The sequence below is a fragment of the Chlorocebus sabaeus genome, chromosome 21, assembly GCF_047675955.1.
Source record: "Chlorocebus sabaeus isolate Y175 chromosome 21, mChlSab1.0.hap1, whole genome shotgun sequence".
In the NCBI taxonomy this organism is placed as follows: Eukaryota; Metazoa; Chordata; class Mammalia; order Primates; family Cercopithecidae; genus Chlorocebus; species Chlorocebus sabaeus.
This window is the reverse complement of record NC_132924.1, coordinates 117,866,894-117,892,328: the sequence shown is the minus strand read 5'-3', so window position 1 is coordinate 117,892,328 and position 25,435 is coordinate 117,866,894. Positions and strand designations below refer to the sequence as shown.

Here is a 25,435-nt window from a genome sequence, read left to right as displayed (position 1 = left end):
TGGTGCAGAATAAGACTGGAGATAGAGAAAAGCCAGTTTATTCAGGGCCTTTTCAGTATGCATTTTATTCTAAAATTAGCTGATGAGTTTTCAGCAAATTGATATGATTTATTTCAGAATTTAAAAAGAACTTAGAGTTTGGTTTGATGTCAATGTGCGGTAAATACAGGGAGAGATGAATCTCCTATCAAAGGGTCTATTTGGGAATAATATACAAAAAAATTGCAATTTGGGATACACAAACCAGGGTAGCCCCTAGGTGCGTCCAAAAATGAAGGGAAAGGCTGGGGTTTTATTGGGGAAAAAGAGGAAGGTTAGGTAAGGGGGTACTGTCAGTATCTTACGGGAACTGGTGAGTGGCAGCAGTTACTAGGTAAAATTTATAAACTGAAAGTCATAGCAGGCCTTCGATGTTTTGGATTAGGTTTGTGAGACAGCTCTTGAGGTAGGTATTTGTGACATGCGTGTTTTGCCTATGGTCCCCTAACTCTATTTTAATTGGGTATGCCAAAAATGACTCTATTTTGCATAATCATTGTTCACAGTGGGTACTAAGATCAGAGGGGACAAGGGTAGAAAAGGGTCACATGGGCAGAAAAGGGTCATATGGTCATCTGGGTGCGGCACAAACTAGTTGACTAGTTTGCTTTCCACATCTGTTCTCCTTTTTCTATTTAGTAATAGCCTCAGTTTTTACCTGGCCATATCACTTCTGTGAACCCCAAACATTTGAGACAGGTCTCAGTTAATTTAGAAAGTTTATTCTGCCAAGGTTGGGGACGCACCTGTGACAGTCTCAGGAAGTCCTGAGGACAGGTGCCCAAGGTGTTCGGGACACCACTTGGTTTTATACGTTTTAGGTAGACACGAGACATCAATCAATATGTATGAAGTACATTACTTCAGTGCAGAAAGGCAGAGACAGCTCAAAGCAAGGCCCCCCCACCGAGGGCTTCCAGGTCACAGGCAGGAGAGAGACAGATGGTTCCATTCTTTGGAGTTTCTGATAAGTCTTTCCAATGGAGGCAATCAGAATATGCATCTATCTCTGTGAGCAGAGGAATGACTTTGAATAGAATGGGAGGCAGATTTGCCCCAGGGGTTCCCAGCTTGAAGAGGCCCAAGACATTTTCCTTTCAAGCTTCTCATCTAAAAGACTCCATTTTCCACCTGTCCCTAAAGCCAGATTGAAGACATGTGATTAAGTCCTGAACAATTTGTTTTAAGCAAAAGTAGAGTGTGAAACTTTCAGGAAGCTTCTAACATTGCCTGAGCCCTGTACTGAAAAACAGTGATGATTGAGAAATTCCTTCACCCTTTTGTTTTCTGAAACCCATCCCTAGCCCTGCCTTGCCTTTTGTGTTCCAGGAATGAATTACCTCAAAGAACTACCCTTTCTCACATGAGGTAGATAAGACTGTGTCTGTGTCTCCTGGCTTCTGTAATACTCTCAGATGACTCCCTTGTTTTTGCCTGAACCTGCTGACAAGGTCAGTCATGAACTCTCCAAGTCCCATTGTTTGTCTCATGAATGATTTAGCTGAGATTAGAACAGTTTGTCTGTTTGAAACTAGCCAAATACTGACATAAACACTGCCTGTTCCGCCAACCGACCAGGACTTCCCCTGATTGTAAAACAACCCCAAATGGCAATCGCCCCACGTCTACTCCTTTCTATAAAAGTCTAAGAAGGGCTGGGCACAGCGGCTCATGCCTGTAATCTCAGTGCTTTGGGAGGTGGAGGTGGGAGGACTGCTTGAGGACATGAGTTCAAGAGGAGCCTGGGCAACATGCCAAGGCCTTGTCTCTACAAAAAAAAAAAAAAAAAAGAACCAGGTGTGGTGGCGCGCACCTATAATTCGAGCCACTCGGGAGGCTGAGGCAGGAAGATGGCTTGAGCCCAGGAGTTTGAGGCTGCAGTGAACTCGGATCATGCCACTGCAGACCAGCCTGGGAGGCAGAGTGAGATGCTGTTTCTATGCTAAAAACAAACAAACAAAAAAATCTAAAGGAAAATCGCACTGCCAAGGCACTCTGACATTAGGGTCTAGGCTGTTCTGCTTATGGCAATAGCCTGAATAAAACCATCTCCTTAATTGTCAAGATCACGCCACTGCACTCCAGCCTGGAGACGCTGTCATTAAAAAAAAAAAAAAATTAAAAAAATATATAATATTGTTCCAAACAATGCTATAATAAAAGTGCTCTGCAGTGAAATAAGTTTTGAAAATACTGTACACTATCACCAATATCCTTTGGGGTTTATAACACATTATTCACTTTTAGATATCTTCTGAGGAACGCAAGTAAAGAAGCTGCTTAGGCTAGGCGCGGTGACCCATGCCTGTTATCCCAGCACTTTGGGATTACAACACCCAGGTGGGTGGAGTGCTTGAGCTTGAGTTTGAGGCCAGCCTGGGCAACATGGCAAAACCCTGTCTCTACAACAAATACAAAAATGATCTGGGTGTGGTAGTACCCACCTGTAGTCCCAGCTACCCAGGAGGCTGAGGTGTGAGGATCGCTTGAGCATGCACAGCAGTGGTTGCATCGAGCCAAGATCGTGCCACTGCACTCCAGCCTGGGCAACTACAGAATAGTGTTAAGTTATTGTGATCCTCCTGCCTCAGTTTCCCGACTAGCTGGGATTACAGGTGCACGCCACTACACCTGGCTAATTTTTTGTATTTTTAGTTGAGACGGGATTTCACTATGTTGGCCAGACTGGTCTTGAACTCCTGACCTTGTGATCTGCCCTCCTCGGCCTCCCAAAGTGCTGGGATTACAGACGTGAGCCACCGTGCCCCGCCCTAAGGTAATTTTTATATGCACTGGGAAACCCAAAAATGTGTTCCAGATACTGACTTAATTGCAGTATCTGGAATCAAACCCATAGTATTTCCAAAGTATGGCTGTATTAAAAAGAATGAGCTAGACAAATATGGCCTCATGTGCCATATTTATGGCACATGTGGAATTAATATTTTAATTCCACTCATGCGGAAAAATGTCACCAACAGAGTAAATTTTGTAAATGTAAATGGTAGAATAGCCGGGCACGGTGGCTCATGCCTGTCATCCCAGCACTTTGGGAGGCCGAGTTGGGCGGATCACAAGGTCAAGAGACCAAGACCATCCTGGCCAACACGGTGAAACCCTGTCTCTACTAAAAATACAAAAATTAGCTGGGCGTGGTGGCACGCGCCTGTAGTCCCAGTTACTAAGGAGGCTGAGGTGGGAGAATTGCTTGAACCTGGGAGGCAGAGGTTGCAGTGAGCCGAGATTGTGCCATTGCACTCTAGCCTGGAGACAGAGCGAGACTCCATCTCAAAAAAAAAAAAAAAAAAAGGAAGAAGAAATGGTAGAATAGTCTCACTTCTGTTTTTGATTATGCATAGAAAATGGATTTGGAAAGTCATAGAGAAACTGAATTGTTAAAACGACCTCTGAGAAAAAGGGATATAGTAGGTAGGAGCCAGTAGGGTGAGAGTGATACCAATTTTTATTTCATGTACTTTTAAAATTATATTAATACGTTTAAAAAAATATGTATATTAAAGAAGTTTAAGACATTTATAAAAATGTATATTAAAATAAATTTAATGAGTAATTATTGTTAACCTTTGGTACATTTGGGGCTTCCAAGGAAAGCAGGATAAATACAAACACGCGGGCATACATACATACGTGGAACAATTTTCAGGGGAGAGATTCCAAATCTTCAACAAAATTTTCAATTGATTCTATGATCCCAAAAAGATTAATACTGATGGTAAACAGGTCCACAGTATGACTCCACAAAGTAGGAAGAAACTCCAAGTCGTAAGTTATATAGTTTTCTCCAGGATACAAAGAGGCTCTTCTATCTTCCTCACCAAATATTCTCCGGCTCTGCCCTCATTTTCTTATACTGGTGGCGTTCAAAATATATGGTATATTTGCCGGGCGTGATGCCTTACGCCTATAATCTCAGCACTTTGGGAGGCCACAGTGGGCGGATCTCTTAAGGCCAGGAGTTTGAGATCAGTCTGGTCAACATGGTGAAACCCCATCTATACTAAAATTACAAAAGTTAGCCAGGCATGGTGACACAAATCTGTAGTCCTAGTTACTCAGGAGGCTGAGGCATGAGAATCACTGGAACCCAGGAGGCGAACGTTGTAGTAAGCCAAGATGATGAGATTGCAGCAATTCAGTTCCATCTTCAGGCTCCACTTCTAATTCTAGTTCTCTTGCTATTTCTACCACATCTGCAGTTAACTTCCTCCACTGAAGTCCTGAGCCTCTCAAAGTCAGCCATGAGGATTGGAATTAACTTCTTCCAAACTTCTATTAATTTTGATATTTTGACCTCTTCCCTTGAATCATGAATGTTCTTAATGGTATCTAGAATGGCGAATCCTTTCTAGAAGGTTTGCAATGTATTGTACCCAGATCCATCATAGGAATCACTATCTATGGCAGCCACAGTATTACAAAATGTGTTTTTTAAATGATAAGACTTGAATGTAGAAATCACTCCTTGATTCATGGTTTGCAGAATGGATGTGTTAGCAGGCATGAAATCATTAATTGCCATCAGAGTTTTTGGGTGACCAAGTGCACTATTAATGAACAGTAAAATTTTTAAAGGAATTTTTTTTTTCTAGGCGGTAAAATAGTGGGTTTAAAATATTCAGTAAACCATGCTGTAAACAGATGTATTGCCATTCAGGCTTTGTTATTCCATTTCTAGAGCACAGGCAGAGTAGATTTAGCATAATTCTTTTTTTTTTTTTTAAGTTGTCCTGAACATTTATACATAGGTCTTCCTGAAGACACACATTTTCATTTCTACTAAATACCTAGGTATAACTTTAAAATATATATGTGTGTGTGTGTGTATGTGTGTATATATATCCACATAAAAAAATAAAACTTCTGGGATACATGTGCTGAATGTGCAGATTTGTTACATGAGTATACATGTGCCATGGTGGTTGCACCTATCAACCTGTCATCTAGGTTTAAGCCCTGCATGCATTCGATACTTTTCCTAAGATTTAGCGTAATTTTTTTTGTTGTTTGTTTGAGATGGAGTCTCGCTCTGTCGCCCAGGCTGGAGAGCAGTGCTGTGAGAGCAGCGGGGTTTCACCATGTTGGTCAGGCTGGTCTCAAACTCCTGACCTCATGATCTGCCCGCCTCAGCCTCCCAAAGGGCTGGGATGACAGGCGTAAGCCACCGTTCCTGGCCAGATTTAGCATAACTCTTAAAGGCTGTAGGAATTTCAAAATGGTAAACAAGTATTGGCTTCAACTGACAACCACCAGCTACGTTAGGCCTTAACAAGTGAGTCAGCCTGTCCTTTGAAGCTTTGAAGCCAGGCATTGACTTTTCCTCTCTCTCTCTAGCTATCAAAGTCTTAGATGTCATCTTCTTCCAATATAAGGTTGTTTCATCTCCATGAAAAATTATCCCTTAGTATGACCACCTTCATCAATGATCTTAGCTAGATTTTCTGGTCAACTTGCTACAGCTTCTTCATCAGTACTTACAGCTTCACCTTACTCTTTTATGTTATGGAGATGGCTTCTTTCCTTAAACCTCATGAACCTCTGCTATCTTCAAACTTTTCTTCTGCAGTTTACTCATTTCTGCTAGACTTTAGAGAATTGAGAATCAAGGCCTTGCTCTGGATCAGGCTTTGGTTCAAGGTAATGTTGTTGGTTGTATCTTCTACACGGACCACTCAAACTTTCTTCATAGCAATAAGGCTGTTTATCTTTCTTATCATTTACTTGTTTAGTGGAGTAGCACTTTCAGCTTTCTTAAAGAACTTTTGCTTTGCATTCACAACTTGGCTAACTGATACAAAAAATCTAGCTTTCTTTTGACAAAACTTTCTCACTAATCTTATCATTTCTAGCTTTTGATTTAAAGTGAGACACATGCAATTCTTCCTTTCACTTGAACACTTAGAGGCCATTGTGGGGATATAAAATGGCCTAATTTCAACATTGTTGTGTCTTAGGGAATAGGGAGGCCCAAGGTGAGAGAGATACAGGAGAATGTACTGGTCCTGGGGCAGTCAGAAACGCACAACATTGATGTATTAAGTTTGCCGTCTTATAGGGGCATAGCTGGTGGTACCCCAAAACAATGACAAGAGTTAACATAAAAAAATCACTGAACACAGATAATGATAATAAATATAGTATTAATGGAAATGTTTGAAGTATTGTGAAAATTACCAAAATATGATGCAGAGACATGAAGCGGGTGTATGCTTTTGGAAATACGTTGCAGATAGACCTGCTTGATGCAGGGTTGCCACAAACTTTCAATTTGTAAAAAATGCAGTATCTGTAAAGCACAATAAAGCTGAACACAATAAAAGGAGGTACGCCTGTAATTCCTGGTATGAAGTACCATAGTTCTCCATTTTTTCCCCATTACTTGTTAATCTGTTTCACATTTACTGAACTTCTCTCGGTGACACACTGTGAGGCAGGAGAAATAGCAGAGAAGGCGACAGACATGGCTCCTGCCCTTAGAGGGCCAGCTCTCTAGCAGGGGGAGACACATCATTAACAAGTAAACTGTGCTAGAGTGAGGTTTCAAAGGCGAACAATTAAATTTTGGTCCTTGTTCTCCTGGAGCCTACATTTTAGGGTAATTAAATAAAATATGAAAGACCTCAACACTGACTGGAACATCATAATCGATCAGTAAATGTAAATTTTTGTTACTGCTTAAAAAATCGGTTACAATCTGCCATTGAATTCATTGTTCAAGATTGCGTTCTGAATACTGGTGATGTGTTTTTGCCATTTGATTACCTTCTATAATTTGCCTTGCCTGTTCATAGCCTTGGTTATGATTTTTCTGGTTTGGCTTTTACTAATGGACATGTAGTTCTGAGGCAGGAGAATAGGGTCTGGAGGCAGGGAATGTAAGGTTGCTTCACGCTGACTTCTTGGAAATAAATCAAATTGAAATACTTCAGCAATGACAGGAAGCATCCTCTCCATTTACATAAGGCTTATATCCAGTAAATGAATTTGAACTTTACTTCATCCTCTTCATTTACATAGAGCATATGCCAAGTAACCAATGGAAACTTCTAGAGGGCATTTAAACCCCAGAACATTCTCTAACGGCACTCTTGAGCACCTATGCTCAGGGGCTCCTAACCTATGGGATGTACTTTCATCTTCAATAAATCTCTTTTTTTTTTTTTCTTCATTCTTTTCTTGCTTTGTTTGTACATTTTGTCCAATTCTTTGTTCAAGACGCCAAGAACCTGGACACATCAACTGGTAACAGCTCTTCCTTGAATAAACACATGACAACCACTTGTCTACTACATGTGCTGATAGTTTCCTCCTATTACACTCAGTTGTCTTTTAGGTTCGTTAAGGTCATATTTAAACATGGACTTTTGAGATCTGTTGTAGCTAAACCCGTATATAAGCATTTGGGCTTCCTCCTCCTTTGGGTCTTTTCTTGTGGATGCCCATGCACACAGCTGTAAGCTTTTCTCCTGTTAAACTGTCTTATGTCAATTTGACCTCTTAGGCACAGGTGGAAACCTTAAGAGGGTAGAGGGAGATTAGGTTTGCTCAGTATTGGAAAAGCCTGTATTGCAAGAGTGACGCTCTGCAGCTGCAGATAGGTGGCTTGAAGTTTCTTCCAACAAAAAAATTGTTTCCACAAAGCAAAGGAAGGAAAGCTCTTAACGGAGTGTTCCCTAAATAAACAAAGTTTTTTTTTGGTTGTTGTTGGTTTTTGAGATGGAGTCTCCCTCTGTTGCCCAGGCTGGGGTACAGTGGTGTGATCTCGGCTCACTGCAACCTCCGCCTCCCGGGTTCAAGCGATTCTCCTGCCTCGGTCTCTCGAGTAGCTGGGATTACAGGCGAGCGCTACCATGCCCGGCTAATTTTTTGTATTTTTAGTAGAGACGAGGTTTCACCATGCTGGCCAGGCTGGTCTCGAACTCCTGACCTTGTGATCCGTCCGCCTCGGCCTCCCAAAGTGCTGGGATTACAGGCGTGAGCCACCAGACCCGGCCAGGAAGGAAAGCTTTTAACCCGACGGCTGAGGGAGGACACCGGTAAGCAGCACTGTGTAGTTTTGTTTGGCTCGGAAGCCAGGTCAAGCATGGGTGATGGGGGATTCGCCACTTAGTTTGGAGCAAATGGTGGCCTCCTTTCTAAAGCTGACTGAGTGCAGAGGGCCCGGCAGCAATGCCACAGCTAGCAGAACCAGCCCAGAGAACGCAGCATTGGAGACTTGAGGCGGATGGTGCCGGACACAGAGCACGGGGCGCGGCTCCCACTTGCCTCCGGCTCCCGGAAGCGGGCGGGGCCACCTCGCGTCCCGGGGGCTAAAACCTGCGAGCGAGGACCGCGCGCCGAGGCTCCTTAGCCGCGCGCCGAGCGGTTGATCGCCGTAGCTCCCGCAGCCTGCGCTCCCCACTCTGTGGCTCCATCCGCCATTGTGTAAGTGCGACTGCCGCCGGGCGCCCGGGCCGCGGCAGGGGGCGGCCGCCTCTCGCTCCCCAGGTTCCCGGATGGTGACGGATCCACGGGCAGAGGCGGCAGGGGAAAGCCCTCGGACCTCATAGCAGCCCGCGCGCGCCGGTCTGCGGGGAACCCCGCCCGCGCCGGCGCTGCAGGCTAGCCGTGGCGGGTCCCAACGCTGGGTGCCGCGCCGCCGCTCAGCTGGCTCCTGGGTCCCGAAGCGCGCCGCTGCCGAGTGCCGGGTTCAGGCGTCTCCCGTGCTGTTGGTTTTGCGCAGTGTTTAATTACAACGGAGAAAGTCTAACTTCACTTTTTTTTTTTTTTTTAAATGCAGAGGCCAATAATCCGTTATGGAGCATGCCTTTACCCCGTTGGAGCCCCTGCTTTCCACTGGTACTGTATTTCTTTCCACGTTTTAGTGTCACTGACATGCCCCTCCCCAGCGACGGGAACAGGTCGAAAGGACGGGGCTCTAGAGCCAGCGTGACTTCCAGCCTGGGTTCTGTCCCTGATTTCCTAGCTCTGTACCGCTAAGCATATCAACCTCTCGCCGGCCTCATTTTCCTCATCTGAAAAATGAGCTTACGTATCAGTCCTTGCTGTGAGGACGAAATGACACGATATAGTGTGTATAGTCCGCCTGGAGCCCAGTAAGCTCTTCCCGGCTGTTGCGCCTCCACCAGCAGCACGAACAAATCTGGAACATAGCGGAACATTAGACGTTGCAGGCATTAGGGACGGTCATCGTTGCTTGACCGTGATGCATTTTTAATCCAAAGTGCCCCGAGCTTACCTAATAAAAGATTGGTAAATGGTTATATCAAGTGCTTTAAATGTATATGACACTCAGGATTTTTGTTCTTCTAAGATTTGAAATTACTGTGTAACTGAGTGCAGGCTGGGCTGCTCCGCTGCTTGCCGAGCCAATCAACAAGGACGAAGTGCCCGGAAAGGAAAGTGACTACTTTCCAAAGCTAGCAGTGGGGAAGTGGTCCAAGCTTCTGCCTTAAAGAAACCATTTCAAATTTGGAGAAAATGCAAGGGCTTAAAAAGGGGAGCTTGGCATCGGGGCTCGGAGGCCCCAGTCTCTGTGACTTGCTCAGATATTTATCTTGGGTTGTTGCCTCATCTGCTGAATGGGCTGGCGCCATCTGGAGTATAACTGGGTTGCAAATTAACTGCAGCCTTGAAGTAATCTCCAGGTGGAGGAGAATGCAATAGTCGCCTGAATTGTTTCAAGATTAGTCTCTGGAACTTCAGACGAACACATAATTAGATAAGGGAAACGTTGTGTAAGGGGGTGCTTGGGGGAAAGAAGGAGAGCAAAGATTATCATCTCATTGTTAAAGGTAAGACAAGGCATGGCACAGGAAAGAGAAAAACTTTTGAAAACAAGACATTTGGGTACTTCACGTGGAAATAGATGGAATGAATGAGTTTGAGACAGGTTGTTAGCATTCATTCTTGTGTAATTGACTACTGTGTGATAATTTGGTAATGTTAAAGTATTTTTAATTATTTTTATTTTCTCATAACTTTAATAAATTTAAACAGAAAGCATAATTGTTTAAATGTTTACATTTGTTTTCTGTCAACATGAATTCATGGGTCTTGTTTAGGGCATTGAGTTTAACTTGTACGTTTTTCCACATGCTGGGAATAGTAGGTGACATTGACTCCTTACTCTCAAGTCATGTTTTTGTTTGTGACAGGGTCTTGCTTTGTTGCCCTGGCTGGAGTGCAATGGTGGTATCATGGCTCACTGCATCCTCGACTTCCCATGCTCAAGCGATCCTCCCACCTCAGCCTCTGGAGTAGTTAGGACTACAGGTGTGCACTACCCGACCTGGCCACTTTTTAAATTTTTTGTAAAGAAGGGGTCTCCCTGTGTTGCCCAGGCTGGTCTCAAACTCCTGGGCTCAAGTGATCCCAGTCTCCTGTTACCATGCACAGTTATGCCAACTGCTTTATATGCATGTTTATGTCTTATTCTACAGGCGAAGGAAAACAGTTACAGAACTAGAATCTTAACCCGGTTATTGTTTTAGGAGGTTAAAAGGTTGAGCGTTTATTACCTTAAACAGCTTTTCAAAAGTTAAAAAAAAAAAAAAAAAAAAAGAGGCCAGGTACGGTGGCTCATGGCTGTAATCCCAGCATTTTGGGAGGCTGAGGCAAGAGGATCACCTGAGGTCAGGAATTCCAAAAGCAGCCTGGCTGACATGGTGAAACTCTGTCTCTACTAAAAATAGTCTCTACTAAAAGTTGGGTGTGGTGGCACATGCCTGTAATCCCAGCTACTCGGGAGGCTGAGATAGGAGAACTGTGGGAGAATTGCTTGAAGCTGGGAGGTGGAGGTTTTAGTGAGCTGAGATCGCGTCACTGCACTCCAGCCTGGGAGACAGAGAGAGACTCTATCTTCCATCTCAAAACAAAAACAAAAAAAAATCAAAAACAAAAAAAACCCAGAAGGCATTGGCAAGCACATTTTGCAAATTTCCTACTTCTCGTTTATCCAGTATTACCAGGACAAACAGCATTTTCTAGAGTAAACATTTGATTCGAGTGATCTGTTGACTTTCAGATTTGTTAGTGAAACCTCAGAGCCTTACTGTCTGAAGATTTCTGATGGTTTCTAGGTTAAAAGACATATATCAAGAGATACTGACTGCTGCGCAATAAAGATTATATTGAGGAACTATAATATCTGAGTTTAAATCCTAGCTTTGCCACTTAATAGTTATTTGACCTTGTACTTCCATTTCTTCATCTGCAATATAGGAATACATCATAGGGTTATTATGTGTATAAATGAATTAGTACAAATCAAGCACTTCAGTAGCTATAAGCTGTTCAGCAGTAAGTTTGAGGGGAAAGCAAAAAGGCAGTTGAATCTCAGGGTGGATACTGAGATGGAAAAGGAGGGAGCAGATAACTCTGCCCCTTTGTTTTTATTAGAGGCTTAGTGGGGAAGGCCTTGACTGCTTAAGTCAGGACTTTCGTAAGTTCCACATTGGAACAGGGCTGGTAGGGACATGGTGATATGTGAAGTAGAGATCAGGGGACAGAATCCAGTGCTCCCTTGGGTGGTTCTCACAGTTTCCTCCTGTTGTTCCTATGGGTAAAACTATGTAAGATTCTTGCCTTATCTGTAGTTTTGACCTTGAAACAAGGATTCGGGCAAGTTTGTGATTAGTCTAGATAAGTATAAGGTATTTAACAACAGAGCTGTTACTATAAGGGCCAGTGTAATGCTGGGTCTGTTACAGTCATTCAGTAAATTTTTGAGGTTAATTTTTTATTGGAGAGATTCCCTTTATCAAACAGATTTAGTGTTTAATACTCATCTGGCAGAGAAGTTTTTCTGATAGCAGCTTCTGTGAATTTGATTTGTTGGTGTTATCTGTAATGCTTACTAAGATTCAGTAGAGTGGGCAGTCCAGCGATAAAGGTAGTTCTCTACAGATTAAGAAGTTGCTGAGAAAAGTTTTGTGGACCAAAATACTTACCCTCTGGAATGATCACTAGCTCAGGGAAAGATGGAATTCTTTTTAAAAAAATTCTTTTTTTTTTTCACAACTAAAGTAAGTGCCCATTATTTAAGAAAAAACAACTATCTACCCTAGAATGTGAAAGTTTCCTGTATTCCCTTTTCCAGAAATAACTATTATTTCTCATACTTTAAACAAAATGGGTTCATATTACAAATTGTTTGTAAATGACTGTTTGGGGGCAGTGAGTTAAAATACATAAATATTTGTTACTACAAACATCATATGTGCTCTTTGTTCGTTTTTTTATTTTTTTTTCAAACTAAGTAAAAAGTGTATCCTAGTTACCAGACATTATCAATCTAAAAATTTGTGTTCTTTTGCATTTTGTGTGTATGAATAAACAAAAATAGGCCTATTGAATACCCTTTTCTGCAACTGTTTTCACCTACTACTTTGTTATGTCTGTGTGTAATAGATATCCCAACTGTTTTGGTTTTTTAATGGGCAGTATGGACTCAAATTCACTGGGCATTCTTTTTTTTTCCTTTTTCTTTTTTTTCGAGATAGGATCTTGCTCTGCTGCCCAGGCTCCAATGCAGTGGTGTGGTCATTGCTCACTGTAACCTCTGACTCCTGGGCTCAAGCGGTCCTCCTGCTTGGCCTCCCAAAGTGTTGGGATTACGGGCATGAGCTGCTGTGCCTGGCATCACTAGTCTTAATAATTGACGTTTGTGTTAGTTACTTCCAGTTTGTACTATGACAGACCACAATGCATGTCTTTGATCCTACTATTTTTCATGTTTATGTATTTTAGTAGTGTCAGTTTCTAGAAATGCAGTTGCCAGGCCAAAGGGCATGTCTGCATTTCTGGTTATTAAGAGGATCTATCAGCTAACTGGTGTATATCCTTTGGTACTAGGTGCTGAGGGGGATACAAAATTGAAAGAAGTGGTCCCTTCTCTCCAGGAGTTTATGGTCTAATTGATTGTCAAGAATAAAACATAAGATTCCAGTGAGATGTTGAATTATGTATTATAGAACCCACATAGGAACTGTAGAGACCGGGATGAGAGGCAGGCTGGAGTTGGCAAATAAATCATGGGGTAAGTCCGACATCAGCGGGGCCTCCAAAAGAGCACTGGATTTAAATGGAGAGAAGCACAGAGGTTTCCAGAAGAGCATTGCAGGTGATGGGCCATCCTAGAGAGGGAGCTCAGTGCTGCATCTGGACATGAAAACGGACACGGTGGTGAGTGAGAGAGAGTGTGACTAGGTTGGAGCGTGTTCATGAGGGTTTTGGAAGAACGTGGTTGAACAGCGAGGGTAGAATCAGATTGTGGAGGAAGAGACATTTATCGCAGAGAAGGAGATGGTTTTTGAAAGTTTCTGTGTCTTCTGCCTTTGGAACATTCTATACAAAGCAGCTTTTAATAAACAGTAATCCCCCCTTATCCTAGAGTGATACATTCTAAGAACTCCAGTGCAGCGAGTCACCCACCTTTTTTGGCACTAGGAACTGGTTTTGCAGAAGACAGGTTTTCTGTGGACCAGCGGAGGGTTGGGTGGTGGTGGTGGTTTCAGGATGACTCAAGCCTTAAGTTTATTGTGCACTTTATTTCTATTGTTATTGCATTGTAATATATAATGTATATAGGTATATATTATTTTATGTAGTATATATAGTAACAGATCATCAGGCTTTGGGATCATGTGAGAATCTAATGCCCTGCTGATCTGACAGGAGGTAGAGCTCAGCTTCACTCCTTCCTGCCCTACAGTGTGGGTGGGTTCGTAACTGGCCACAGACAGTCTAGTTTACAGATGATTTGAAGTATACAGGAGGGTGTGTGCCGGTTGTATACAGATAAGGGGGGACTACTGTACTTTAAAACTCATTTAGGTGTGTCATTGATGTCATGGTTCTGATTTGCCAACCAAATATAGGTTAAAGTCCTTATCTTGAAGGCAGTTTTCAAGTGTACAATATATTGTTTATTAACCATAGTCACTGTGATAGTGCAATCCCCTCTTTGTACTAAGGTAAACTCACATACCCACTATTTCCTTATAGGAACATTTGTTCTTGCTTCAGCATTTTCCCTTAGCTCATGCTAAATTTGCCACCTAGAATGATCTTTGCCAATCCTTAGAATTATTATTCTTAAATTTTAGCCATTCTGTTGGGTGTGTATAGCGATGTGTCTATGATTTTTGTCATTTTCCTTATGACAGATTTCTCATAATGTGTTTATTGACCTTTTGCATGCCTTCTGAAGTGTTTACGGCTCTTACTCATTTTTTCAACTAGATTGTCTTTCCTTTTTTATAAAAATGTATTTTAGGAGTTTTTAAAAAATATATTCTGGTTGCAGTTCTTTACATTTTGATTTTCTCATTATTAAAATACGGAGAATGACACGTTCCAAGGAGAGTTGTGAAAATTAAACAATGTGTGTAAAGCATGTAATGGTGACATGTAAGAATTCAAGCATTTTAAGTATTTTTTGTCTTTTTAAACTTTTCATCTGAAGGGTTGTTATTTTTAAATTAATACAGAATATTTAACCGGTAAGGGTGTACTATTGCTATTTGAGGCCTTGTAAACATAGGTGCCTTTTCAACATATTCTTAGACATCTAAACTTTTTGCTGTGTTCTTCAGTGCCTGTGATCATTTCAGTTTTTATCATGAAGATTTATGTTCAGAAATTACTATGCTTTAAACTTTTTTAAAAAAGTAAGGTCTATTTACTTTAAACACTTTATAGCCAACAGAAAGGTAAATAAATAGTCAAATCTCAGAACAGTTATTTGCCATGTGCTTATTTCACAAACTCGAGACACAGCAGTTACAGAGGTTTGAATTTCTAGTTTACTAAGAATATTGATCTTTTTATTTTTATCTTTTCAACTTTATTGAGGCGTGATTGACAAATAAAAGTGCTATATTTAGCCAGGAGTGGTGGCTCTCGCCTGTATTCCCAGCACTGTGGGAGGCCCACCCATCTGACTTCACTGTACTGTATTTACTTCTTTAAAGATCCTGTCTGCAAATACAGCCATGTTCTGCGGTTCTGGGAGTTAGGACTTTAACTTATGAATTTGGTGGGAGTCAGGGGGTGGGTGGGCCCAATTTAGCTCATAACAAATAGGGTATGTCAATTAACTTTTCAGCTGTAAACTAAAAAAAAAAATCGACTGGGTCCATATTTCAGTATTACCATGATTTCCCAAAAAGAGGTTTTAACATGTAATTCTAATAGCATATAGGTAGTATATGAAGCAGAGAGTCAATTTCGGTCTTAGTTAGTTGCTGTTTTCTACTTATATACAAAGGTTTTTCTGTTCATTCCTGTTTATCCCTTACGGGCCACACTGTAGTAGATGTTGTAGGAAAATAACAAAGGGTTGACAAATCTTACTGCGAAAGATTTCAGCATATAACAGGCTGTTTAGTACAACACAATGGAAATGTAATTTCATGCATCATATAATTCAAAACTTTCTAATAGTCTCATTAAAAAGGTTACAAATTTTAATTTTAAGTTTATGTCTTATTGAATCTAATCTAATCCAAAATTCTATTATTTTGACATGTGGTCAATGGAAATCATTACTAATGCTATAGTTTACATTTTTTTTGCACAAAATCTTCAAACTCCAGTGTGTAGTTTACATATCTAGCACATCTCAATTCAGATGATAAATTTTCATTAGACATACTTGATCTCTATTTAATTTGTGATAATTTGTCAAATGTTTTATTTTTATTCATATTAGCAAGGAGCAACTTGTAGCCTTGTAACTTTGGAATGAACTTTATAGGCAAGGAAAAGAATATTTTGTTTCCAAAGAAAGCCTGGGGAATGGATACTAGAGACAGAGCTGGACTAAAACCTAGGTTTCCTGATTATCTATTTACCTTAATATTATAATGACTTTTGTTGTTGTTTAAAGTAGTATGCCTGCTTTAAAACCTAGAAAACTTTCAGGGTTATTGTTGATGTTGATTGGTTTTTCAAGATACTTTCATCTGGTATGGTAAAGAAATTTCTGGCTAAAGCTGCTATGTAAGGATTAGCCTTATCTGTTGCTTAAGGATTGTGATATTTTTGTTAACAAGGGCTATCTAAGATAGTGGAAGATATGAATTTGTGAATTCTAGTTTCGAGGATTTTATGGTACTCTCCTACCCAATCAGAAATCCTCTGACGTAGCCCTCAAATCTCTGGAACGTTTCCAGGACGCTCCCTGTGTTGACTGTTCATGTTTTTCTTGGTGTATAAGGTATAATTGTTGGAATCCTTCCTTTTTATTTCTTTTAGCCTATTTCTGATTTACTAAGACTTGCTGTTAACTACCCTTTACTTATTTTTTTATTTATTACTTATTGTATTTGGTGTAGTTTAACTTTTCTTATTTTATTTTCATATTTGCCTTAATTTTTGCTGTGCTTTTAATTAGATTAGTTATATTTGATGACAACATTTTGATGCATCCTCATTGTCAATGAGCAAATTGTTTCTCTTGCCTTAAATAAGATCTCATTAACTTTATAAGCTATCTTTTCCTCATCATCTAGACAATCAATTTCCTTTGATTCAGTGGTATTTAGTCTTGTGGCACCTGCCCCCCCATCTTTACATGTTAGCATTTTAATAGTTCATGCCTTTAGAAACTAAAACTTCTAAAGTGAGTTTAAAACTAATTTTAAATCTTTAAAAAATTATCTAAATTTATATTTTGTAGCATTATTAGAATGGGTTTTTTTTTTTTAGATGAAACAATTAAAAATATCAAGTGAGCCTGTGGGAGTGGTTTTAATATTCACAGTGATAAAATGTTACAGCATAATTACACCAAAAAAATCTGTGGATATTGACACATTAACACCAGATATCTTTGAGGTTTTCTAGGAAAATGAGATGTGTTTGTGCGTTAACTTCCCATCAAATTTTATTTTTTTTGTTGCTGTTGGTAGAATGCATCCGAAAGTTATTCTTTGTAGGTGGCAAACAAATGCTGAAACAAATGGATTTCATTCTGCGTATTTCTGTATCTTTATCATACCATTGTCTTTGAAGGTAGTCATTTTTCACAGTGGAATTGTTTCTTTTGTTTTTATGACTTCCAGTGAATTTAAGCTTTTGATTTACTCGTATAGGTCATGTGTAAGGTTTTGACTTGCCAGCCCAATTGCTGCCAAAAAACTCTTCTTTTTTCAAAGTAGGAAAACTGTTCTAGAAAAAGTTTCTTCCTAATCCAAGTACACATGCTGTGAGTGAATCCTTTGGATGGATAGGAGGCCTTTACAAACTTTACCGTTCCTGGTGTGTGTCTTCCTTAGTAATCCTCTGAGATAGCCATCTGGTTTTTTTGCTGGATTGTTCAGATAGCTCAGTCTTTTTGAGGAAACATGTACCGTTATTGGACAGACAATTGATGACTAAAAATGTGTATTTAAAATAAGCTGAAGTTTACCTTTAGTTCTCTATTTTCCACCTTAAATAGCATAGAAGATCTTTACTTGTTTTCTACCTAATTACCCTTCAGTTACTGAAAAATCTTAACCAGATCATAGTCATCTGTTGAACAATTATTTGAGTGCCTGCCTGCTGTGTACTGGGAACCATTCTAGGCATGGGAAGACATATCAACAATTTTCTTTTCATTTAATGCTTTCCAACCTATCCCAATATAGGTATCAGTGATCTGCTTCTGGAAAATCAGATGTCTTCATCAAGAATGCTTACAGGGTCCTGTTTTCATGATTTTATTTTTATTTTTTGAAGGTGGAGTCTCACTCTACTCAGGCTGGAGTGCAGTGGCACAATCTTGGCTCACTGCAACCTCTGTCTCTAATGTTCTATCAGTCCTCCTGCCCCATCCTCCTCAGTAGCTGGGGCTACAGGCGGGTGCCAGCACGCCCTTGTATTTTTAGTAGAGACGATTTCGCCATGTTGGCCAGGGTTTTCTCGAACTCTTGACCTCAGGTGATCTGCCTGCCTTGGCCTCCCAAAGTGCTGGAATTACAGATGTACCACCGTGCCTGGCCTGTTTTTGTTATTTTATTTTATTTTATTTTTGGAGATAGAATCTCGCTCTGTTGCTGAGGCTGGAGTGCAGTGGCACAATCTTGGCTCACTGCAACCTCTGCCTCCCAGGTTCTATCAATCCTCCTGCCTCATCCTCCTGAGTAGCTGGGATTACAGGCGCGTGCCAGCACGCCTGGCTAATTTTTGTATTTTTAGTAAAGACAGGGTTTTGCCATGTTGGCCAGGGTTCTCTCGAACTCCTGACCTCAGGTGATGTGCCCGCCTTGGCCTCCCAAAGTGCTGGGATTACAGGTGTACCACCATGCCTGGCCTGTTTTTGTTATTTTAAATTGCAGCTTCTGTAGGATATTGAGAATCCTGAAGAGGAAGGTCTTGATAAATCATCAGGGGAAACAATCAGTGCTTTGGGATTAAAGAAGAAAAGAGGAAGCGGGGACAGGAAAATGGAAGGTGGCACCGTTGCATACCTTGTTTAAGTTTATAAATTTCTTTGTATGGTGCTGTAAAATCTTGTTAACTTACATTGAAATTCTTAGGCCAGTAACACTGGCAGGCCTCAATGCCTGTAAGAAAAGCAGAATCTCAGGCCCCACTTCAGACCGACTGAATAAAAATCTACATTTTAACAGGACCCTCTGTCAGCCTTAATGTTCCTTAAAATGTGAAAGGCACTACCTAAGAGGAATAGCAACTTCCTTTTAAAATAATTAAAACGAAAACATCTTCCATCACATTTAATGATAACATTTATCATTATCTAGAACTTCTTTTCAACGATTAACATCCAGTGGTTTTCTTTTGAGCTTTATTGTTGTCTGTGGAAATGTATAGTGTGATAATGCGTTCAGGACACGTACCCAGTGGCAGAGAATGGCTCACCTGAGTGCGGGGAGGTGATACCTTTTTCCATATCAGCAACATCTGAGGTGCATATCCACTTTTTTGGCCCTTGGTCTGCCTTTCAAAATGTGTACATGTAATGCTGATATTCTATCAATGTAGTTGGTTAAGATGTGACTTCAGACTTTTCTCATATATAATTTTGTTTTGGTGTTTTATTGAGTTTGGGGGAAGTAAATCTAAAATTTTCCTTTGTAATTATTGGCCAAAAATTACTATATTATGCGACATATACACTCTATAAAGTTTGGGTGTTAAAATCACGCGAACAATTTTCTTTTGGAAGATTGTTAACCAGAGAGATGTTCTGTAAGTTATGCCTCTTTAGGCTTTTCAATTCCTGAGTATCCCTTTACAGATGAGACATCTGTGACTGAATACATTCTTCTAGATACGGCTTGAAGTCAAAGAAAGTGGTCATAAGATCACATTCTTTTCTCTGGATGATATCATCCTGTTAAATAAGCCCATGCTTTTGATTTTGAGGAATGATAGTTGAGGAGTTGTGAAGTTTGAAGTCAGTAAAGCCTTTTCTGACCTCACTTTTTTTTTTTTTTTTTTTTTGGTGAATCTGGCATCTGAATTGGTTACTATAAGTCAGAATGTATCAAAGCCATTAGAAAATGGAATTAAAATGGCCTCTTTGTGAAAAATACTTGTTAATACTTGTAATTATGGTTTCTTTTCTATAGGGGAAACATATGTTCTCAGGCTGTTTAACATTTTATTCATTGAGCCAACATTGTCTGTTATGCATGTGGCATCATACTAAATCCATGCAATTGAAATACATGGTCCAGGGTTTCACAGAGATTAGAGCCTAGTAGGGCAAATGGATAAGCAAGTGAGACATTACAGTACAGTATGATAAGAGACATGCAGGGGCAACCTTGGTTCACATAGGAAGGATTTGGGGGTTTATTGAAGGCGTCTGGAAGGAAGAAATATTTAAGGTGGTAAATTGTTTTAAAATTTTTATTTTTGTGATTAACACCGTGAGATGTTTATGTACCTTAGTCCACTTCTGATTGTACGCTGAGTGTATACTTCTGGGAGTAGAATTAAATAAAGTTATGAGCCTCAAGGGTTTCCAGTACATGTTCCTAGGTGGCTTTCCAGAAAGGCTGTAGCAGGTTATGTGGCAGTATCAGCACACTAGTGTGTCCCTTTCAATATGTCCTTGCTGGCAGTGGATGCTCTGCAACTCTGGACGGAAATATTCATGGATTATAGCTGCTCCTGCTTTTTTCATTCCCACATCATGATTTTTGCGGTACTCTTGGTAGTACCGCCCGTAATCTAAGGTGGAAAACATTGTCCAAGACTTGAAAATGATCAGAAAAAATTACTAGGAGTCTTTTCAGTGGAACGCTGGGCTTGGTTAGTGGATTCTGAAGTGACTAGATACAGGGTGTATACCTTTCACTTTTTTTTGATTAGGCAATTTTGCAACATTGTAGGGATAGAAGTTAACGAATAGTCATGCAAATGATTTTTTTTTTTTTTTTAGATGGAGTCTCACTCTGTTGTCCAGGCGGGAGTACAGGGGTGCAATCTTGGCTCACTGCAACCTCTGCTGCCCAAGTTTAAGCAATTCTCTTGCCTTAGCCTCCTGAGTAGCTGGGATTACGAGCATCTGGCACTGCACCTAGCTAAGTTTTGTATTTTTAGTAGAGACGGGGTTTCACCATCTTGGCCAGGCTGGTTTTGAACGCCTGACCTCATGATCCACCCACCTTGGCCTCCCAAAGTGTTGGGATTACAGGCGTTAGCCACTGTGCCCGGCCACGATTCTTATCTATAATAATGCAAATGGAATTTTGTCCAGTGGAATAGAATTGATTTCCACCCTGAAGAAATATCCCCAGATAGTATGTTTCATTGTTCTATGGTAGAGATTACTAAATTTCCCGTTTTAGTCTTCAGTGTCTCAGTAATTTTTTCATGGGGCCACCAGCGCCAAATACCTCATAGTAACTTCTATTAAGTAATTAGGTCCAAAAAACCTGTTAGTAGTTTGTACAGTGGCCCCTGTTGGTTCAGCGAGGCACCCTGAATGCTTTGCCAGTCAGCTTGGGAACCTTTCTTGTAACCAGATTCACCACTGATTTCAGTAATACTCTGCCCCCCCCCCCCCCCCCCCCCACACACACACTCACACTCTCTCTCTCTCTCTCTCTCTCAAGTTTGTACTCATAACCTCATTAATTGATGAGCTGAATAATATCTTTGGCATGTGTTCCCTTTATATTTGCATGAAGGTGGCGATTCTAAACCTTTTCGAAATCACTCTTTAAGCGCCAGTTAAATTCTCCTTAATTTGTTGTTAATTGAAAAGGTGAGTAAATCGGTCATCTGAACTTTCTTTGAAGTCGGTTTCCTTATCTCTAAATGACCCATCATAGACCATGAGAATTAAAAGTAAAAATGCATAGCATGGAGCCTTTGAGGACAATGTGCAAAGTGGGCAGGTCACACATACCTTGGAGCTTGGGGGATTCCTCAGGTGCTCATCCCATAGAAAGGACTTAGGCTAGGCTCGCCTGTGCTGCAGGGTGCCCTGGTAATCACTCCAGGAGAGGAATCTCAACTGCCGCCCTCCCACCCCCACAAAAGTTCCACATATTTGCGGGGACCTCCAGGTGACTGTGTGACACTGTGTGTCTGGGAACTTCCAGGTTACTAGAGTGGGGAGCTTGTGTTGCTAAGCTGATAATTTCAGCCTATTTTTGCATTGTTAACTCTGACCTACTGAACTAGCTCCTTGAAAAGATCCAGAAACTGGGGAAGGGAAGGAGGTGAAATGAACTCCAGGACCATCTGTATTTGTATTTATATTCCCTCACTTGTTTTCTAAAAAAGTGAAATGTATCCAGTAGTCATAACTTTCCATTTGGACAGCAATTATATAGTTTTGTCATTTTAATTTCCATATGCTTGATCTCAATGTGCTAAGTATTACCTTCTAACTGTAGATTTGACTTTATTTCCCCAAACCAGTGAGTGTTGGAGTCAACTCTAAAAACGTTTTCTTCTTCAAATTTTAAACTTCTAAAATTATAACTAAAATTTGGAAATAGAATAGCATATATTTAGGCTTCATGAGATATCCAAGGAATGGAAAGTGAAAGAAACTGACCTAGACTGAAGTACAAGGCTAGGAATATTTACATAGGAACATCAGGCGTAGATTAGGACTGAGAAAAAAGAGATGGCAATGGGAATTTACAAGTGGGTGTCCAATACCCAAAGCTCTAAAGTAGCTTACAAAACCACAGTAGTTAGGGTGTGGGAAGCCTGGTGGAATATTTATACTGTTTTGTTCAAAACTATGAAATAGTTTCCTTCTTAATTTTTGCTGTCTGTCTTGATCCAAATTACTATTATCATAGGAACAATTGGTTTCTGAATTGGTTCTCAATTGAACAATTGGTTCTCTCTTGCCTATTATCAGTTCAACTGATTTAGTGTTGTCTGTTTCAGTGGATCTGTTAGAATCTGCCTGCGACAATTCTTGTTGATTAAAAAAAAAAAAAATGCCAGTGAAGGGAACCATGTGCAGACCAGCTCATACTAATGACATTCATAGAAACTAGTGATTCCATTGAAGTGTGCATTGGACTGTGACACTAGATAACTATGAAAGGATTAGGCATATGGTGGTATTGTATACTTGAAGCCTATCATAAATTTAACCTTTCTATTACTGTTAGGAGATGAGTTATTGTTTCCACTTGCCAGGTAAAAACAATACTTGAGTTGAGATCCGACATTACGCTTTTGCCCTTGCACTGCTTTTTGAAGTGTAAATGGCTTATGTTTAGTCAATCTTCTTGTTGTGAAATTGCATCATTTTTATGCCATCCAAGAGTTAGAGCTGCTGATGCAGCTATTAACAGACACAGAAGCACTACTCAGTTGAGACAACGTGTTAGAAGTGGGTGAGTTCTCTGAGGAATTTTCTGCTCACTTGTACCACACAATTTGAGTCATGTTTGCGCTGCATAAACTGTATCATTCATTTTTATATATTTATATATGTTTGCATAATACAGATGATTACCAGTATTTACTGAGAGCTTACTACTGTATGCAAGGAGCTGTTCCAAGTTTTCCATGTATTACCTTGTTTATTCTCACAGTCATCTTTTTTTTTTTTTTTTTTTTTTTCTCTTTTTGAGACAGAGTTTCACTCTTGTTGCCCAGGCTGGAGTGCAATGGCGCATTCCCGACTCACTGCAACCTCCGCCTCCTGGGTTCTAGTGATTCCCCTGCCTCAGCCTCCCGAGTAGCTGGGATTACAGGCATGTGCCACCACGCCCGATAATTTTTTGTATTTTTAGTAGAGACAGGGTTTTTCCATGTTGGTCAGACTGGTCTCGAACTCCCAACCTTAGGTGATCTGCCCACCTCAGCCTCCCAAGGTGCTGGTATTACAGGCGTGAGCCACCATGCCCAGCTATTCTCATAAATATTCTTAAGAGGAATATACTGTTACCCCCATTTTAGAAATGAGAATGCTGGGATAGATACAGAGAGGTTGACTATCTTGCCCAAGGTCACATGTCCAGGAAGCAGCAGAGTAGAGGTTTAGACCCAAGTAATCTGGCTGCAGAGCCTGTTGGGTAACCACTGCCACAATACTGATTTTGTATGTGTATATGTGGTATGGCTGATAGAGTTTTATTTCTTTTTGAAGACTTTTTTTCCCCACAATCTATACCTCTTTTGTCTCTGAGATCACTTTAAGTTTATTCTCAACCTGGTCAGTGAGTCTATCACTATCCTTAGTGGGAAACAGTACATCAGCTAAGGAATGCATTTGGGTGTAAGTAATAGGGAAACTCATCTCACCGTAGGTTGAACAATTAGGAATTGATTTTCCTTAAACGATGAATCTGGAGGTATAGGTGGTGGAGGGCTGGCATAGCTGCTATACACCGTTGACAGGGATGCAGGCCTGTTCTTTGCTCTTCTGTCTTTCTGTGTTGGCTGTTAACCTCATGCTTGTGATCTCATTAGAGGCGAGGTAGTTATTACAACTTCAGGCATCAAGGATGCATTATAAGCAGAAAGAAAAGTATGGAGGGATTTTAAAAAGGGTCATGGCAACCTGGTTCCTCCCCCTATATCAGAAAACCAAAAGCCTTCTCAGAAGATCCACAATCCACATAATTGACTTATTTTATTTCATATTGGCCAGAACTAGGTTATGTGGCCATTCCTACAAAGCAATCACGTGGAATCCTGTTCTTCTGACTGATTTTGGCCAGAAACAGTTCATTTTCTGGGACTGGGATATGGGCATACTAGCAACTAAATGAACTGAAGTGGTACTGACAGAGAAGTTGGATGGATGGATATGGTGGAAACAGTGGACAGAATTGGCCACAGGATGACTTCCAGGAACTCTAGCCAAATATTCAAGGTTTGGAATCGTTGTAATCTTGCTTGTAGTTGGGATCTGAGTGTTCGAGGTGAAAGTTGCCAGGATATATTTCCCATCTTTGATCTCAGATCAAGTGGTTCAATTCTTGCTTTTTCTTGGAAGCCTTTTTGTAATACTCCCAGGAATGTAGTTTTTCTGGATTTGGGAGTTTACCTTGCTCTTTGTTTTCTGCCCATTCCAGAGCTTCTCAAATATGACATTCTTGCTCCTGAATTCCAGCTAGTGATAAGGCCTTGTTACTTGTTGACAGGTTTCTCTGATACTGTCCTTTGTCCCACCGTATAGTCTGCTTGGATTTTTTTATTCTCCTACCTGAGATGCTTATTTTATATTGAACCATTCCTAATGTCTCAGTTTTATTCACTGTGTTCATATCATTGGTCAGGCACTATTTTAAGATAACTAGGTGGTCTGATTGTATGCTAAAGCATATAAAAATGACAGTAGCATGCCACCAAATTATTTGCTTTTAGCTGACATTCAAATTTTAATGGGCAGTCAGGCATTTACATTAAACATTACTTGGTAATCTTCTATGGGTTAACTTACCAAGGCTGGGATATATGTCATAAATACCTAAGATGTAGCTGTAGTGGTTTGGGACATAACTTTTTTTATTCTCATATTTATGTTTTTTTTCTTTTGATATTCCTGTGTGTGCTCTTTATGTCTAAGAGAAAGGATTGCCTATTTTTAAGCTTTTGGAGAGGAAGGTAGTTCAGAGGAAAGTCAATTGAGGATCACAAGGCAGTGTCACTTATTGAGTGATACTGTAGTTGATCTGTGTGCTTAGCTATGCTCTGGGAGGGGAGTGACATGAATTCTTATTCATCTTTATGCCTCATATGCTAAGCATCCTATCACATATATTTAGACAATGAGTTGACTTTAAGTTGACTTGCCAGGCTGCTCATCTCCAAATCTCTACCTTGCATATCCCATGATTTTTTCCCCCTGTCCTTGCATTGGTATCAAAACCCTAACCTATAAGGCCCCTAGCCTTTGGCTAGACTTCCTTCACTCCCCCTCTTGCCACTG

The 25,435-nt window shown here is 40.6% G+C and overlaps 1 protein-coding gene across 1 annotated transcript in view; it reads left to right on the top strand.

Annotated features, from left to right (window-relative positions):
- Nucleotides 1-8,387: 8,387 nt before the first annotated feature.
- Nucleotides 8,388-25,435, top strand: part of TPK1 (thiamin pyrophosphokinase 1) — a 382,381-nt gene continuing 365,333 nt past the window's right edge. Inside the window, exons 1-2 of the mRNA XM_073009463.1 lie at nt 8,388-8,481; nt 8,837-8,895. Of these exons, the coding sequence (XP_072865564.1) occupies nt 8,853-8,895 (43 nt within the window). The 5' untranslated portion in view covers nt 8,388-8,481; nt 8,837-8,852. The remainder of the gene's footprint in view (nt 8,482-8,836; nt 8,896-25,435) is intronic.